The sequence below is a fragment of the Crocuta crocuta genome, unplaced genomic scaffold, assembly GCF_008692635.1.
Source record: "Crocuta crocuta isolate KB4526 unplaced genomic scaffold, BGI_CrCroc_1.0 scaffold71, whole genome shotgun sequence".
Classification (NCBI taxonomy): Eukaryota; Metazoa; Chordata; class Mammalia; order Carnivora; family Hyaenidae; genus Crocuta; species Crocuta crocuta.
In genome coordinates this window covers 1,646,967-1,662,186 of record NW_027527548.1, presented here as the reverse complement: position 1 = coordinate 1,662,186, position 15,220 = coordinate 1,646,967, and the positions used below count along the sequence as shown (strand labels likewise).

The 15,220-nt window shown below is 60.2% G+C and overlaps 1 protein-coding gene across 2 annotated transcripts; it reads right to left on the bottom strand.

Moving 5' to 3' along the window:
- Positions 1 to 2,774: 2,774 nt before the first annotated feature.
- SLC35H1 (solute carrier family 35 member H1) lies at positions 2,775 to 10,692 on the bottom strand. 2 transcript variants are annotated; one of them, XM_077766180.1, is made up of 9 exons: positions 10,336 to 10,692; positions 9,581 to 9,731; positions 8,744 to 8,807; positions 8,031 to 8,103; positions 7,369 to 7,537; positions 7,207 to 7,290; positions 4,882 to 5,057; positions 3,658 to 3,787; positions 2,775 to 3,343 (listed from the first exon to the last, which is right to left on the bottom strand). In XM_077766180.1, exons 1-9 carry the CDS (start codon positions 10,453 to 10,455, stop codon positions 3,210 to 3,212), a joined length of 1,101 nt encoding a protein of 366 aa, XP_077622306.1. In that variant the 5' UTR covers positions 10,456 to 10,692; the 3' UTR covers positions 2,775 to 3,209. The 2 variants fall into 2 exon arrangements, with proteins under 2 accessions (XP_077622306.1, XP_077622314.1); XM_077766188.1 differs by having other exon boundaries at positions 9,581 to 9,660; positions 10,336 to 10,418.
- Positions 10,693 to 15,220: the final 4,528 nt, after the last annotated feature.

Here is a 15,220-nt window from a genome sequence, read left to right as displayed (position 1 = left end):
CCCTGGGACTGGAAGGGCGGCCCCATTCGCTCGCTGTCCAAGGACACACAACCTTAATCCAAGTCCAGCACAGCGTCCGGCACGCGGGCAGCCAGCGCTCGCTGAGTGTGGCTGACCCAAATGGATGGTCTGGGAGTCCCCACCGCGTCCTCTGGACTGCAAACTGGGGACCCCTCTCGGTCCAACATGACTCAATGGCACAGAGGGCAGTGGTCAGCACCATGAAGACAATTCCCTTGGTGCCAAAGTCTCCACTCCCAAGCCACTGGGCTTTTCAGGCTTTTCTTGGAAGAAAGGAGCAGAAGCAGATGGAGGTGGCCCCCCCAAACCCAGGCAGGGAAGGGGACTGGCATGAAGACGAAGGCATCTCAGACCCCGCCTCCTGTCTCGGGTCCCACCGGCAAACCCAGCTGCTTCCCCACCCCTCCACGAACCCCGGCTGCAGACACCGTCATATATTAGGGGCATTAACCTTCCTTCCTCCGCAGGCTCTGGGGAGAGACGGTGGGCATGTAAGCACTTAAAACTTGAACCTGCAGGTCAGCCCTCCTCCCTATCCCCTCCTCCGCAGAATCCCTGGCGGTCGTCGGGGGCTGTGTGGGGACAGACGCCACAGCCTTAGAGAGACAAGTCACATCCTCAGCTTCCCTCAACCTGTTCCAGCGTTGCCATGGCGACGCTGCAGCCCTGAGATGCAATGGCTGCAGCTAGCATGGGTGCTTCTAGGGCTCGAAGCTGAGTGGACGAGGTCTGGCCTCAAGGGCCGGGAGGGGGAGAGGGAGGCCTCCTCCAGGCTCAGCTGGTAATTGCTGCTAAGTGAGGGGCTGTCATTGAACCCAATATGCAGGCACCCTGTAATTACTGCACCAGACAGCGGTGCCTACTCGTGTGGGGAGAGGGAGATTGGGGGGGGGCAGACAGGAAGCTCTCCTCCACCTGAGCCCCAAGGGCAGCGGCTCTGCGGAGGTGGGAGGCCCCCAGCCCCTCCTCTCTGCCACCTCTCCCCTCATCCACCGTCATCTGTCATCTGGTGTGGCGTGCAGCCTCCTTTAATCCTGGCCTCTGAGCTTGCAGGATCCGAGGGGGGCAGGGGTGCAGACCCAGATAAGGCAAAACCTCAGGGCACCCCATGGTGCTCTCCCCCCATTTCCACAGGAGGTGTGTCTGCATCGAGAGCCTGCGCTGGAGGCCAATGTTCTAGTTCCAGCGCGCCTGGGTGGCTCCGTCTGTTCAGGCCTGACTTTGGCTCGAGTCACCATGGTGCCGTTCAAGAGTTCGAGCCCCGCGTGTGCGGACAGCTCAGAACCTGGGGCCTGCTTCAGTTTGTCTCCCTCTCTCTGCCTCTGCACCCCAACTCGTTTGCACTCAATCTCTCAAAAATAAACATAAAAAAAAGATCTCATTCTAGTTCCTCCGGGGCTTGGAGGCTCGGAGGACCACAGGCTAGTCACTGCCCCTCCTAAGCCTCAGTTTCCCTCACTTACAACCAGAAGGTGGGTCTCAATCATTCTTAAGGGTTTTCCTACAGCAGGGGTTAGCAAGCTAGAGGCTGTGAGCTGAATCCTGTTTTTAAAAAATTTTTTAAATGTTTTTTATTTATTTCTGAGAGAGAGAGAGGCAGCGTGAGCAGGAGAGGGGCAGAGAGAGAGGGAGACACAGAATCCTAAGCAGGCTCCAGGCTCTGAGCTGTCAGCACAGAGCCTCCGGGGCTCGAACCCACAAACCATGAGATCATGACCTGAGCTGAAGTCGGGTAATGTACTGAGCCACCCAGGCGCCCCTGAATCCTGTTTTTGTAAGGTCCTCTGGAAGGCTGCCACGCCCTTTCGCTCCTGTGTCCTTCGGTGTCTGCTTTCCTACTACAATGGCTGATTTGAGAAGCTGCGATGGAGACTAGGAGGCCCTTTCTCGAAAGTTTGTTTCTAAAGTATAAATGTTTTCCCAGGCTTCACCGAGTGAGCATCTGCGGCTCCAGTGTGATGAGATCAACTCATAACCAGCCCCATCCTGGTCCCCACCCACAGGCACCACCGTCCTCTCCCAAGGGCCCCAGCCTGGACTGGGAGAGTGAGTGGCGCAGGCCCGGTGTCGCGGCGTGGTGCAATGGCGCCACCTGCTGCGAGTGCCTAAAGCCACTGCTGCCTGGAAGTACTTGGCCCCTGGGTGGGGTGGGGGTGGGGGTGGCCAGCTTCAGAACCCTTGCGCAGCAGGGTTCTTGCCCAGGATCTTGCCCCATCCTCCCCATTTTATAAAGATTGCAGTGTAGAGGGGAGCAGAGCGCTCAGGTCCCGGAGGCCCAGAGGCCATTCCATCTATGTTCCACGGGCACTCACTTGGCCCACAGACGTGGCGGTAAACCCTCATTCCGTCGCTCACTTAGGCTCTCGGTTCCATGGCTATTGGAAGCATTCTCAAAATAAATGCTTATGTAACGTTTAATGTCACCAATACTGACCCAATCTTCTGAGTAACTCTGAAATACTTCTTCCCATTTCCCAGGTTAAAACACTGTGGTACAGAGACGTTAGGTAATTCGCTGAAGACCACAGAGCTAGTAAGTGACAAGATTCAAATCCCGGCTGAGAGCACTACACGCCCCACAATACCACATTTTGTTCCTGCCTGCAGGTGAGCCGGGGCCCCAAGAGGAACGCGGGGAAGCCTGGAGTCCACTCGGTCATCTGAAAAAGCCCCAGCCAGAAGAGAGGAGGAGAGCGAGGCCCATGCTACCCCCTCCGGCCCCCACACCCCCGGGCAACACAAAGTGGCCAGTGAACCGTATATCATTTATTTCCAAACTATAAATAGATCTGCTCTCTGACAAAGGACGCTGTCCAGGTGATGAGGCTCCAGCCTCCCCATCTCCCCTCCCCACCTGCTCCGCAGTCTAAACCCAGTCCCCCAAGAAACCCGCTGTGCCCCGGAAATCACCAGCTTGGCTGTCCGAGCCTGGCAGCAGCTGAGAACAGCCCTTCCCTCGTCCTGCTAGGCCTCCGGCACGCTTCGGCCCCGCTCTGGCCTGATGCTCACCCCTCTGTCTCGGCAGCTCCACCACCGAGCCCCGCCACCTGGTTGTGCGCTCCCCAAGTCCCAGCCTGGGAGAGTCCCGGCCCGCTGCTCCCTGGCCGCTGCAAAGGGCCTCCTGGGTCCCCGAGCTGTGAGGTGCAAGGGCTGGGAGAGGCCTGCAACCAGGCCGGCCTCCCGGCCAGTCACTGCTGCCCCTGGGCCACGAAGTACGCCTCCTCCTCCTCGTTGTCATCCTCCTCCGGCTGCCTGCTCCGGAGCAGCAGCTCCAGGTCAGGGTGGGAGCCCAGCCCCTTCAAGGGCTTAGGGCCACTGTCACCTGGAGACAGAGAGAAACCCGCTGCAGACCACTCACGGTTTCTCGGCGCCCTGACGTGTGTGCTGAGTCACCGAGGGCCCCACCCCCCACCTCCCGACTCCCCGGAGATGACCCATCTTCTCGGAGGGAAGGCTTCCTCCCCAGCGGAGGGGCAGCCACCAGGCTGGAACTGCCTGTGGGCACGCCCAGAGCCACCCGCCTCTCCTTGGCTGGGTGGCTGGGGACCCAGGGCCAGGTCGAGGGGAGACCAGAGGGACTGAGGCACGAGGGGACCGTCATCAGAAAGGAAGCTTCTGAAAGGGGCTCCAGTGTACCTCTGGAGTGTAGGGCCTTGAGAGCCACGTGCAGGGAGATGCCCGAGAGGCAGAGGGCAAAGCCCAGCCAGTTCAGGAGGCTGATCTGGTCCCCCAGGAGGTGAGCAGCCAGCAGCAGCGTGCAGACTTCCTGGGGGCAGAGAGGAGGGAAGCGCACGGCATCAGGAGGGTGGAAGGCAAGGACCGGCACAGGGGAGGGCCTGACCTGCCTGGACTCCCGGAGCCTGGGCAGGCTGGCCGGCTGGGCTAAAGAGGGGCTTCCCCGAGCCCAGAAGACCAGGCCTGCCTGCAGGGCTTTCCTTCTTTTGAGCTTCTAAGATGTAAGGAAACAGGTGTTTGCAGTGTCCGCCAGGGCGACCCTGACTCGGGGCCAGGGCGCAGAGCACACAGAGCGCCCAGCTCACAGCCGTGTCTGCAGGAATAAAGGGCGGCTGCACCTGCAGACGGAGAGCCCGATGACACCACAGGGGAATGCAGTGTCATGCTGGGCTCTGCAGGCCACACGCTGGCCACACGGCTCTTCACATGCCGGCTGTCATACACAGTGGCTGCAGACGGGGCTGTGGGATGACTCATTCTGAGACCCACAGCTCACCGCTCGTCTAAGCCCCTGGGGAGACTCAGGGCTCTGGGTTTAGGCAACACTAGTCCGGAACCTGTGTTCGCTTCATCAAGGAGAAACTGCACCGCCCCCTGGCCCTGAGCAGGGCGGGGTGAGAGGTGGCAGGGGAGGGGGAAGCCTGAGAGCAGAGGCCCGGGTGTGGCCAGGCAGTGGTGAAGGCAAGACAGGCAAACACAGGGCACTCACACCTAGCACTGCCCCTAGCTCTGAGCACGGCAGGCATCACTAATCAATCACCGAACTCTTTCCCAAAGAGTCTGGATGGGGCTCCTCAACCCAGCTGCCGGCCATGGCCAGGTGGCCAGAGTCGGCATTCGTGGTCAAGTGAGAATGCGTCCCAAGCCTGGTGGTCAGAATCCCAGCTCGGCCACGCACTGGCTGGGCCTCTGCGGGTAGGAGCAGCCTATCTGTGGAACGGGGATGACCTCCCTTACCCCTCAGGGCTGTGGCCACGACGGGAGGGAGTTACAGACAGGAGGAGCACGGCACGCGGCACCCGCACGCGGCACCCCGTCTCCTCTGCAGGGCCCTGGGGCGGAGGCTGCGACGGAGCTTGGGGGCTACACTCTAAGATGGGACCAGGGCCACCCCCAAGCCTGTACCTTAAAAATGCCAGCAATGGAGAGAGTGAGGCTGGAGGTTCTGGAGACCAGGAGGAACTCCGAGAAGCCCAAACCAAAGGCGAGAATCCCGCCAAGGAAGAGGCTCCCCAGTACCCGCAGCAGCAGCCCTGTGTCCTGGAAACGGAAGATTTTCTCAGACGTGGACAGATGGAGACCTGGAAGCACAGGGGGGAGACAGTGGGAGGCCGTGTCCTGGGTGGGCCTGCTGGGCGGCCTCACTCCACCCACGAGCAGAAGGGCCGGCACTGTGGCAGCCACGCCTCCTGAGCACCTGCAGACTGGCCGTGGCCCTGAGGACAAGGGCGGGCGGGGAAGAGGGCCCCACGCAGACGGCCTGACACTTGGGGGGCTGGGGAAGCAGTGACGGCTCCACGCGGAGGGCTCTGAGCCACCAGGCTCGGGGAGAGGGTGCGGCGCTGCACGGAAAACCGGACAGAAACACCTGTCCTTGGGAAGGAGGGTCACTTCAAGTGGCCCTTGCTGCTGTGGTTAAGCAGTGGGCCAGAGACAGGTGGGCAGCCTGTCCTGTAAGGACTGTCAGTGCCCTGGGCCACCTACCAACAGGGACACGTCTCATCCTCACAAACCTTGCCCACTTTAGTCCAGAGCCTGCTGTCACCCAGCTGTGGCACTAGGCTGAGACGTGCCCTCTTCCAGGACCAGTTTCCCCAGTGATAAAACGAGAGCATCTCGACTAGACTGGGGTTTCTCAGCCAGTATAATGTGATGACAGTTCTCAAAACACACACACACGTGCGAGCGCGTGTGACAAAGCTTCGTTCTAAAGACACCCGCACGGGCACCCACACACCAAAGTCTGCTCGACTTTCAGAGGGTTCCTAGGCCTCCGACACCGCCCATCTGAGAGTGATGCTGCAGGTCCGCCTGCACAGGGAAGGCCCAGAGCAGCCACAGCGGAGAGCCCTGGGGCGGGGGTGCGGTGCGGTGGGGGACGAGGCTGGTCCGGCACTTGGCGATTTTTGGAGGGAAGCACCAGAGAAATGCAGAGTGACAGTCCCTCCCGGGCAAACAGCCTCATGATGTAGGACATCTTGTCTGGTGCCAGGATCAGCGGTACTGCAAAGGCGTCGGCAAATTGAAGGGAATTCGGGAAAGAGCAACATAAGTAATGAAGGCGCTTGGGGGATTAATTTACCAGAAAAGATTAAAGGAGCTAAATCCATGCAGCTTGGCTAAGTGACGACTACCGGGGTGCTCGGATGAGGGTTTGCGGAGATGGGGAATGGCGTAAACAGCCAGGGCAGGAGGTAGTGGCTGCGTGGCACCGGAGGCCCAAGGAAAGTGGGGGCGGGGGGGGGGAGGCGTTAAAAAGGAGAAAAATGAGGCTGCAGAAGTTTCCTGGACAACGGGCCCGCAGAGTAATTTTCCCAGAGAGGTTCGAGACGCCTCACTGCTTGAAACTGAAATGGATGTGGGGCAGAACGCTCTGAAATGACCCTGAGGACAGAAGGGACTCTGGGAGGAAGGAGAGACAGACAGCGGACAAAGACTGATCTCCAAACATGGGAGGAAGGAAGGACATGGGGTGCACCGCCAGCCTAGACCATTCTCCCTGCCTCCTTTCCCCTCCCCTGCGCCCCCCTCTCTTCTCCTCTCCGGGAGGCGGTGGTGGGCAGACTGCTCACAGACCGCTCACCTGCCCGGACTCCTGCGCAAGGGCCGCCGCGCACAGTCCGCACGCTCCCACCGTCCCAACCTACTGCTCCCGCGCCGCCCTCGGCCTGTCGAAGTCCCGTGCGGGGGGGATTGCACGTGGCCCAGGAAGCCTTTTTGACTTCGCTTTCTACCCGAGCATCCTGAAATAATTCATGCCTCTCCCCCCCGTTTTAAGAGAGAGAACACATCACGGTTAACAGGAAGGACCTAGGAGCCAGCTGCTGGGATCAAATGCTGGCTTCTTTGTGAACCACAGGACCTTGGGCAAGGTTACCATCTCTCCATTTGTTTCTTCAATCTGCGCGACGGGCATAATGACAGCGCGGCCACGTGAGGTTTGGGGGAGAAGGAGTTAGTAGGTGTACAACGATCAGAACAGCCCTGGCACACCCGTCCGCACCCAGTGTCATTGCCATCTGCGGTCTTCCACACACACCTTCTGCGAAGGGTTTGTCAGGCTGGATTCCAGCCATCTGGCTTCAGGTCTGGCCCCTGAACCAGGAACTGCCAAGGGACGGGCCACACCTCTGACCGCTGTCACCTTGGCAGCTACCGCAGCGCTGGGCTCACAGCAGGGACTGGGATCTGCTGTACCGAGGTGCCACCAGGACGGACAACCCAACCTACCTTCAAATACGGCAAAGAGAGGGAAAAGCCCCAGAAACATGAGTGGCTGCAGGTGGAACATGGTGTCAATGGGGTTCTGGAGCCCTGCAGAATGGGGACGGGGGTGAGCCGTCAGGCCGGGCCTGGCCCCACCCTGCCCGCTGCCCCGAGGCCCCGTCTCACCAAGTTCCGCCTTCTGCAGGAGCATCTGCGTGAGGGTCCAGCGGATGCCGCCAATGAACGAGGCCCCCAGCACCAAGGCAAAGCCCTCCACGTTGAACTGTGTGGACTTGTAGGTGAACATGAAGAGGCCCCCGGCGATGAGGAGGACCACCAGCACCAGGGCTGCGCGCTATTGGGGTGGGGGCAGGGGCAGCTAACTGCGGGGCCTTGAGTCCCTCGAACCTGGGGCTCAGGCTCGGTACCCACGTTGGCTGACCCTGGGGCAAGAAACCCTTCTCCCCCTCGACCTCGGGGGTCCCGGCCGGCTGCTTCCCACCCACGTAGGCAGGGCTGACATTCGGTAGACATGTACCCAGCGTCCCTACTTGATCTAACCTTCTCTAGTGCTTTCTTTCAGCTGTAGGAAAGGGCCAGCTGTGCCTGGCTCCTGCCCTTGAACCCTTTCTCCTTCGGTCATTCTTTTGGCCATTCCACCTGCCACGCCAGTTGCTAAGTATTATCAGCAGTGGCCTGTCCTAGGTCCTTCGTCAGTGACAGGAGTTACTGCCACCTGGGCTGGGCTGGTCTCCTCTGTCACACACAGTGATAAGCCACTGCTCAGTCCTCCCTTTTATTCTCAGCATCTGCACGGGGAGGAGGGACCAGGGGAGCTGAGGCCTCACCAGCTCCTCCAGCTTGAAGATCAGCGAGAAGATCAGGATGAAGAGGACAGCGGAGGACTTGGTCATTGTGTACCTGCAAGGACAAAGTCCCCACGATGCACCACTGGGGCTCAGGACTCTGACCCGCCACCAGGAGAGGAGGCCACGCACTGCGCTGGAAAAGGGGGGGGGGGGAGGCTGGCGCTCTGATTTCTCTGAGGGCAGCCGGGCAATCTGGGTACAAAAGACCAAAGGAAGGCCGCCTGCCTTTTAATCGGAAGAAATCTCTGACCGAGGGGACTCTCGCTACGGCCAGAGAGAGAAGGCTGCAGGTTGNAAGGGGAAGGGGAGGGGAGGGGAGGGGAGGGGAGAAAAGGAAGGCAAGGACTATGCTCCCCGAAGTGCAGAGTCAGAGATGTGAGAGAACAGCCACACCATCCCTCTGCGCAGCTGCGGGCGGCACACACCAGTCAGTGCCCCCCTCCCCTGATTACTGTCACCACTCTGAGTTCCTGGCACCCCAGGCCACTGGGTGGGCAGGCACAGCACCCCTCCGAGCTGGGTTTACTGCACAGGCCATCGCTTCCCAGAGAGCTGCTGGGGGCTGCGCAGGAGCTGGGACCAAGGGCCGGGCCCAGAGAGTGGCAGAGCGTGGCCCGTGGGCAGGGTGTGCACAGAAGGTCAGGCGGGGCACTCGGGCCAGAAGGGAGGTGGCGGGGGCGGCCGGTACTCACAGCGAGACGGTGATGTAGAGGAAGCTCCAGTTGGACAAGCCCACATCAAGTGCCGTTGCCAGGGCTGTGGAGACAGGGCGCCCACCCGACACGCAGCCAGGGCAGGCCGGCGTGGGAGGGCCCGGGTTTAAACACTTCCGAGTGCCCCCTGCTCTGCCCCAAACACCCTGGCTTCCTCTGGGCCCTTGGGCCTTCCTTACACAGCAACTGAAGGGTTAACTCCTGGCCACAAAACGGAGGGGGANCCCCCAGGAGGACCTCAGGAGAAACTCCTCCAAGTGGCTTCTCCTCCCTCAGGACACAGGCACGCTCGTCCTGGAGGCCTGCGTCGTCCAGGATCTGTCCCTGGCACCCTCACCTTTCCCACTTCCCCTCACTCTTGCCGAGTCTCGGCGTCCAGAGACGCTTTCTGTTCCCGTTCAGACCTGCACACGCACTGAGCCCTCAGCCACTGGGGCCCAAGCTCTGGGCAGCCTCCCCTCTGGGCCTGGGTGGCGCCTCTGGGCTCCCAGGCGCCCCTCATCGTGCCACTGCCGCCAAGGCAGGGACGGGACTCTGCTCACTGCCGTCTCCAGGGCAGGTGTCGGCTCGGTGTACAGGGCCAGACAACGACAAGGCCAGCACTGCCTGGGGGCCTCCTCCGTGCGTGTGCGAGAGTGTGCACTGTGCACGTGTGTGCGTGGGGGGGGGGCTGGGGCGCACAGAAGGGGCAGAAACAGGGCTGGGGGGAGGCGGAGAGGAGTGAGGCGGGGAGGCTCCTTTCGATCTTGGCCTGTGGCTTTTCAAGCTGACCTCCTCCGCCCCCGCCCCAGGCAGGACCCCGGGTAGGCCGCGCACCTGTGGGAGCGACTCTCCTGAGGTAGTCCGCCCAGCTCAGCACCACGCGGGCCCTGTGGCTGGAGCACTGCACCAGTGCCCTGGACAGGGCAGAGAACAGGAAGATCACGGCCAAGTGCAGCATCGTCATGAAGAGGGGGAAGTGGAAGCTCTATGGATGGAGCCCAAAGCACAGAGCGCCCGGCATGGGTTACAGCCTGGCCGCCCCTGCCCGTGTGGCTCCCCTCCCCCACCCCGGGCCCTCAGGGGACAGTGGTGCCAATTCGCTGGCTCGAGAGGGCTCTGCAGCAGCCGAGGGGCTTTCACCCAGGTTATAATCACTTGGAACAAGAGAGTTGTGATGCTCATTGTGGAAGTGACACAGAGAGCAGGGGATGGAGCACGGTGCGGTCCCTGTCCCCACCTCCTCCACAGGCCCTCAGCTTCCTGCTGCGGCCCCTCCCCACGTCAGGGCCAGTGGGGTGCCAGGTATGAAAGTACAGAAGTGGCAGCTGCTGCCTGAAGCCTCCCAAGTTCCCCCAGCTCATCCCCAGTCCCCCCGCCCCTTTCCCGATTTCCCCTCCATCCGCCCGCTTGAGGGGAACCCTTGGGGTGGTGCGGTTGGCTCTAGGGCCCTGTCCCGTCACCAGCGTGACTGGCTTCCAGTCTGATTAGCCGAAGCCCGTGCCATCCTGCTGCTAAATAACAGGGGTCACTGTAGTCATGGCCGCAGCCACCGCCCACCCAGGCCCCTGCCCTACAAGGACCCCCGTTACCTTCGTCAGCCATTTGTTGTAGAAGGTGATGCCGATGGAGAAGCAGTAATAGAGGAGGACCAGCCCCAGGGTCAAGAGCGCCTTCCACACAAAGGCCACGTCGAGGGCCCACCTCCCCATCCGGGGAAGCTGGGCAGGTGGGGGCGGGCACCTCTCCCGAAGACAGCGCAGGAAGGGCCGGCAGAGCTGGGCCACAACGTTCAACAGGAATGTTGCCCGGCCGGAGGCGTCCTCTTCGCCTCCATGACTCAGAATCGCCCGCAGAGCCCCAGGCAGAGTCCTCACCTAAGGGGCTGGTGGCCCGAGCCAACCCTCTCCATGATCAAGTGGATGCACGGCTCATACGTCCCCAAGGCAGAGGCTAGAAGAATGGAAAGAGGGCTGCCCAGGGCTGCCTGACCGGTCCACCCCACCCCTGCCTGCAGGGGGCAGGCCAGAGCAGACCCAGTGGGAGCAGGAAGGGGCCCACGCCCGGCACAGGCACTCACAGGCCCCCAGCCACATCCGCTTTGTCGCCTCAAGCTGCTCTCCATGAATTGCTGCTGAAGTGACCTTTTAAGAAGGTAAATCTGATCATGTCAGATTAGATGTCAGCCCTTCAGTGGTGCTCAGCGCTCTTAGGATAAAACCCAAAAGCCTTCCTGTCCACTAAGAGGGCCTGATCTGTCCCTGCTGGGCACTCTGTCCCCATCCCACCGGCCACCTCAGCTCCCCCAACACACAGGCCCCTTCCTGCCACCTGAAGGAACGGACGCACCGCCCACCCTCCGTTCCTTTCTCAGACGATCCTAGTCAACTTCAGCGCAAATGCCACTTCCTCGGGGACTAACCCCGATGGGGGTGCTCTCACACCCCCACTTTTCCTTCAGTGCCCTTGTGTGGGGCATGGTCACCTGAGCGATCTGTGTCCCCTGGGAGGCTGTGAGCTCTGGGAAGACAGGGAGCACTGTGCCCATGTTAGTCTTACGCCCACAGGGCACACTGTGAGTGGTCCGTATGGTTCAATGACTCAGTGCAAAGAGCGGACACTTGGTTTTAGGGGCCGATCTGGTCTCTGAGGCGTTAAAACTGGAGCAGGAAAACCAACACCTCCTTGCCCCCAGCCTCTACAAACACTCCCCCAGGGGCTGTGCTGCCTGCGGGTCTTGCCCAACCACACGGCTCCCGGCCTTCCTATCAAGGCAGCCAACTCCAGTGAGCGTCCAGAGCGCGTAGGCTCTGCGGGCGCCGGACGGACCCAGCTCCAGAGCCATCCTACCTGTTGTTTCATCTGTGTCCCTTCGGTCCCCATCTCCTCCTCGGAGAGGTTCCCAACCTGCTGAAATGCCACCTCCTTCCTGAAACCTTCCTAGAACCATCTGCTCAGACACCTACTTTCCCCACCCCCAGGCCTTTCCGAAAGGAGGAACTGTATTCAGTTCTGTACATGGGAAGCTGGGTTATTATTTCCCCTCCCCCAAGGCGAACTGGGAGCCTACACAAGGCTTTGCCCAAAGGATACCCCAGGGGTATCTGTGCTCTCCAGGGGAACTTTGGAAACCTGCGGTGGTATTTGGGGGGATTCTCCTAGCTTTTTTTATTCAAATTTATTTATTTATATTGAGACAGAGACAGCACGTGAGCAGGGGAGGAGCATACCTGAATCTAGAACCCAACTCTTGTATGTGGTTTTTATTTTTTAAACCTTTTGATGTTCATTCATTTTTGAGAAACAGACAGAGCGTGAGTGGGGGAGGGGCAGAGAAAGAGGGAGACAAAGAATCCAAAGCAGGCTCCAGGCTCCCAGAAGTCAGTACAGAGCCCCACACAGGGCTCGAACTCACGAACCATGAGATCATGACCTGAGCCGAAGTTGGACGCCCAACTGGCTGAGCCACCCAGGGACCCCTGTGTGTGTGTGTTGTTAAAAGTAAATTCTACCCCCAACGTGGGGCTCCAACTCACGATCCTGAGATCAAGAGCCGCACGCTGTGCTGGCTGAGCCAGCCGGTGCCCCCAGGCCCCAAGTGTTTCACATGTGACACAGGGCAGTCTTTCCGAGGCTCCGCTATGCACTGAAATTCGTCTGCCGTGTTCGCTGAGGAGAAACCGCACTGTTTCTGATCAACAGTTTGGAGAAACCACGCCGCCTGCAGCAACAGCACACGCGCGGCTGGAGCTGCTGCGCTCCCGGGGGTCTGTGCAGTAGCGAAAGCACGGGCTGCTTCCTGGCGGCTTGCAGCACCCTTGGACCCGGGATCTTACACACCGGAGCATACTTTGCTGTCGACTACCTTTTATCAGCAATAAGTTGACATCTCCCCAGCGTGTAGCCCTCCCTCTGACCTCCCCGTCAACTGGAGAGGAGTAACCGATGGTCGATGGCCGGCTGTCTGTCCACACCTGGATGCCGAGGATCTGCACCCGCCCCTAGCCCGCCCAGCCCGGACTCCTGTTTCCCAGGAGTGGTGTCGGCCAGTGACCCCTCCATTCACCTTGGGGCTCAGGCCAGAAAGCTTGTCCCCAGCCTGATTCCCTCTCCTTCAGCCCACGTGCAATCAGCAAGTGTTGTCACCTCGGTCTTCAAAAATATCCCCAGCCTGGTCACATCTCCTGAGCTCCACCACTGCCCTCCAGGCTGCCATCCTATCCCCCCACCCCCACAGGACGCACACTCTCCTGCACCCCTCCCCACCCCTCCTGCAGCCAGGGTCCTGCCTGCACAGCTAGAGTGAGGCTCACGGGCACCCAACCTACACCTGACAGGTCGTGCCCTGTACTCAGGTTTCTCAATCTTGGCATTACTGATATGTGGGGCCAGATAATTCTCTGTGCCCTGGAAGATGTTTAGAATGTTCTTGGTCTCCATCTACTAGATGCCCGTAACAGCCCTTCATCCTCGTCCCCAGCTGCGACAACCGAAAATGTCCTCAGACATGGCCAGAGGTCACGGGCGGGCAAGACCGCTCCCTGCTGAGAACACGCGTGCTTACAGCGCACAGGCAGCCACAGGGCATTACACCTTCTGGCTCGTGCTCCCCGGGGTTTCCCATCCGTGGCTCCCAAGCCAGGACAGTCTGCACATTCCGTGAGTCAACCTCTTGCATCTTCTGCTTTTGGTGCAGTTCCCGTTCCAATGCCGCAATCTGTGCACCCCCACCTCCCAGCTCCGTTCACAGCCTGCTCTTCCCTCAGCCAGTCCAGATCCCCCACCTCTCTCCCAAAGTCCCCATGACTGCCCCAGCCCGCAGCGAGCACTGTCTCCAAATTAACAACACTCGTTCTCTTATTATCAGTCACCTGACTCCAAACTCAGACTCAGACTTCAGCCAGAAGGGCTCTTGGAAATCATCTGGCCACTTACTCAATGTGCATGCATTAAAAGCCACTGTATATCCTGCAGGGTAGATCAAGATATGCAACTGATAAAGTCCCCACCTTTCTTTTATGATAAGAGAAACCAGCCTTAAAGGGGCAAATGCTCTTTTTCAAATCACAGTTGCCGAGAAAGGAATTAAAGGGATTCTGTATCGGCCTCACTTCTCCCTCAGGGGGCAGCCTGGCTGGGAGCTGCAGCCACACTGCGGGGAGCACCGTAGCACCTGGCTCCCCTCAATCTCTGTGGCTGTAACATGGCAGAGGCCGTGCAGTTTAGCGCCTCCAAGTGTGGGCCTGGAGTGAGAAGGACCTGGGATCCAGGCCTGGCTCCTTTACTACTTCGTGGCCTCTGAATTACCCCAACTCTGGACCTCAGTTTCCTCAAGAGTGAAGGAGGATAAACTCATCTGCCTCTTGGGAGAGGAGTCAACGGCACAGCATCAGGTCCAAAACCTGCTGCTGGCTCGCAGCAGGGGCTTACACCTCCTCCTGGCTCCTTTACAACAAACTGCCCCAGGGCCATGTGCACGTCACCACACCCTCCTCCTTGCTGCCCCTCCGGGGACCAAGTCTCTATTGTGCACCTTACACAACCGGCCACCTCCTCCTCCTGGGAAAGCCTTCTACTGGTTGCCACACCACCGTCTCCTGCTTTCTTGGACTCCCTGCCTTTTCTGAACTCCCTGCCTTCTTTGCTGGCTCCTTCTCATCAACCAACGTGGAAAAGTTGGCTGCCTGAGCGTGGGACCCTGGCTTCTCTTCTCTTCATTCTCCCTTGAGTAATCTCATCCTATCTGATGGACATTTAGGGTTTTCTAAATCCTTTTCATTGGCCCTACCCTTTTTTGCCGGCTCCCAGGCTGGTACGTCTAACAGTAGCTCCCATCGACGTACCTCAAACTGAAGGGGCCCCCAACCTATCCCACAGTCATTACCAAAAGCCAGCATCACCCACCTGGTTACTTAAGCCCAAGCCCCCAGATCAACGACGAACTCATCCTTGACCACTCTTTCCCTCCTTCCTCAACTATCCCGTGTGCTCCTCCTCCCAAAGCCCTGTGGACCGGCGGTGTTCGCCTCGGTGGGGCCGACCTCTCAGCGGCTGCGGCAGCTCCTACAGGCGTCTCCGCTTCCTCCTCCCGACAGCAGCCCGGAGTCCAGGGGGCAGGGCAGCAGGAGTGAAGGCTTAACACTCAGGAAGCACAGCACGCCCTCCCCGGGCGAAGCCTAATCCCTGAGCCGGCCCGCGAGGTGGGCCTCCCACCATCTGGCCCCTGCCGGTGCCTGCAACCTCACTCTCCCACCACCGCCCGGCGCCTGCCACGCTGGCCCCTGGCCGTTCGCCAAGCCCATCACGCCCGGGTCCGTCTTCGCACTCGCCATCGCCTCTCCCTAGACCTTTGCTCTGCTGAACCTTCCTCGAGGGTCTGGCTCCTGGCACCTCCCACCACCTGACGTTACCCTGTTTGGCCACGTGTTTAGTGCACGCCCCGCGCCTCCCACCGCACCCCGGGCTGCGGCCTCCCAG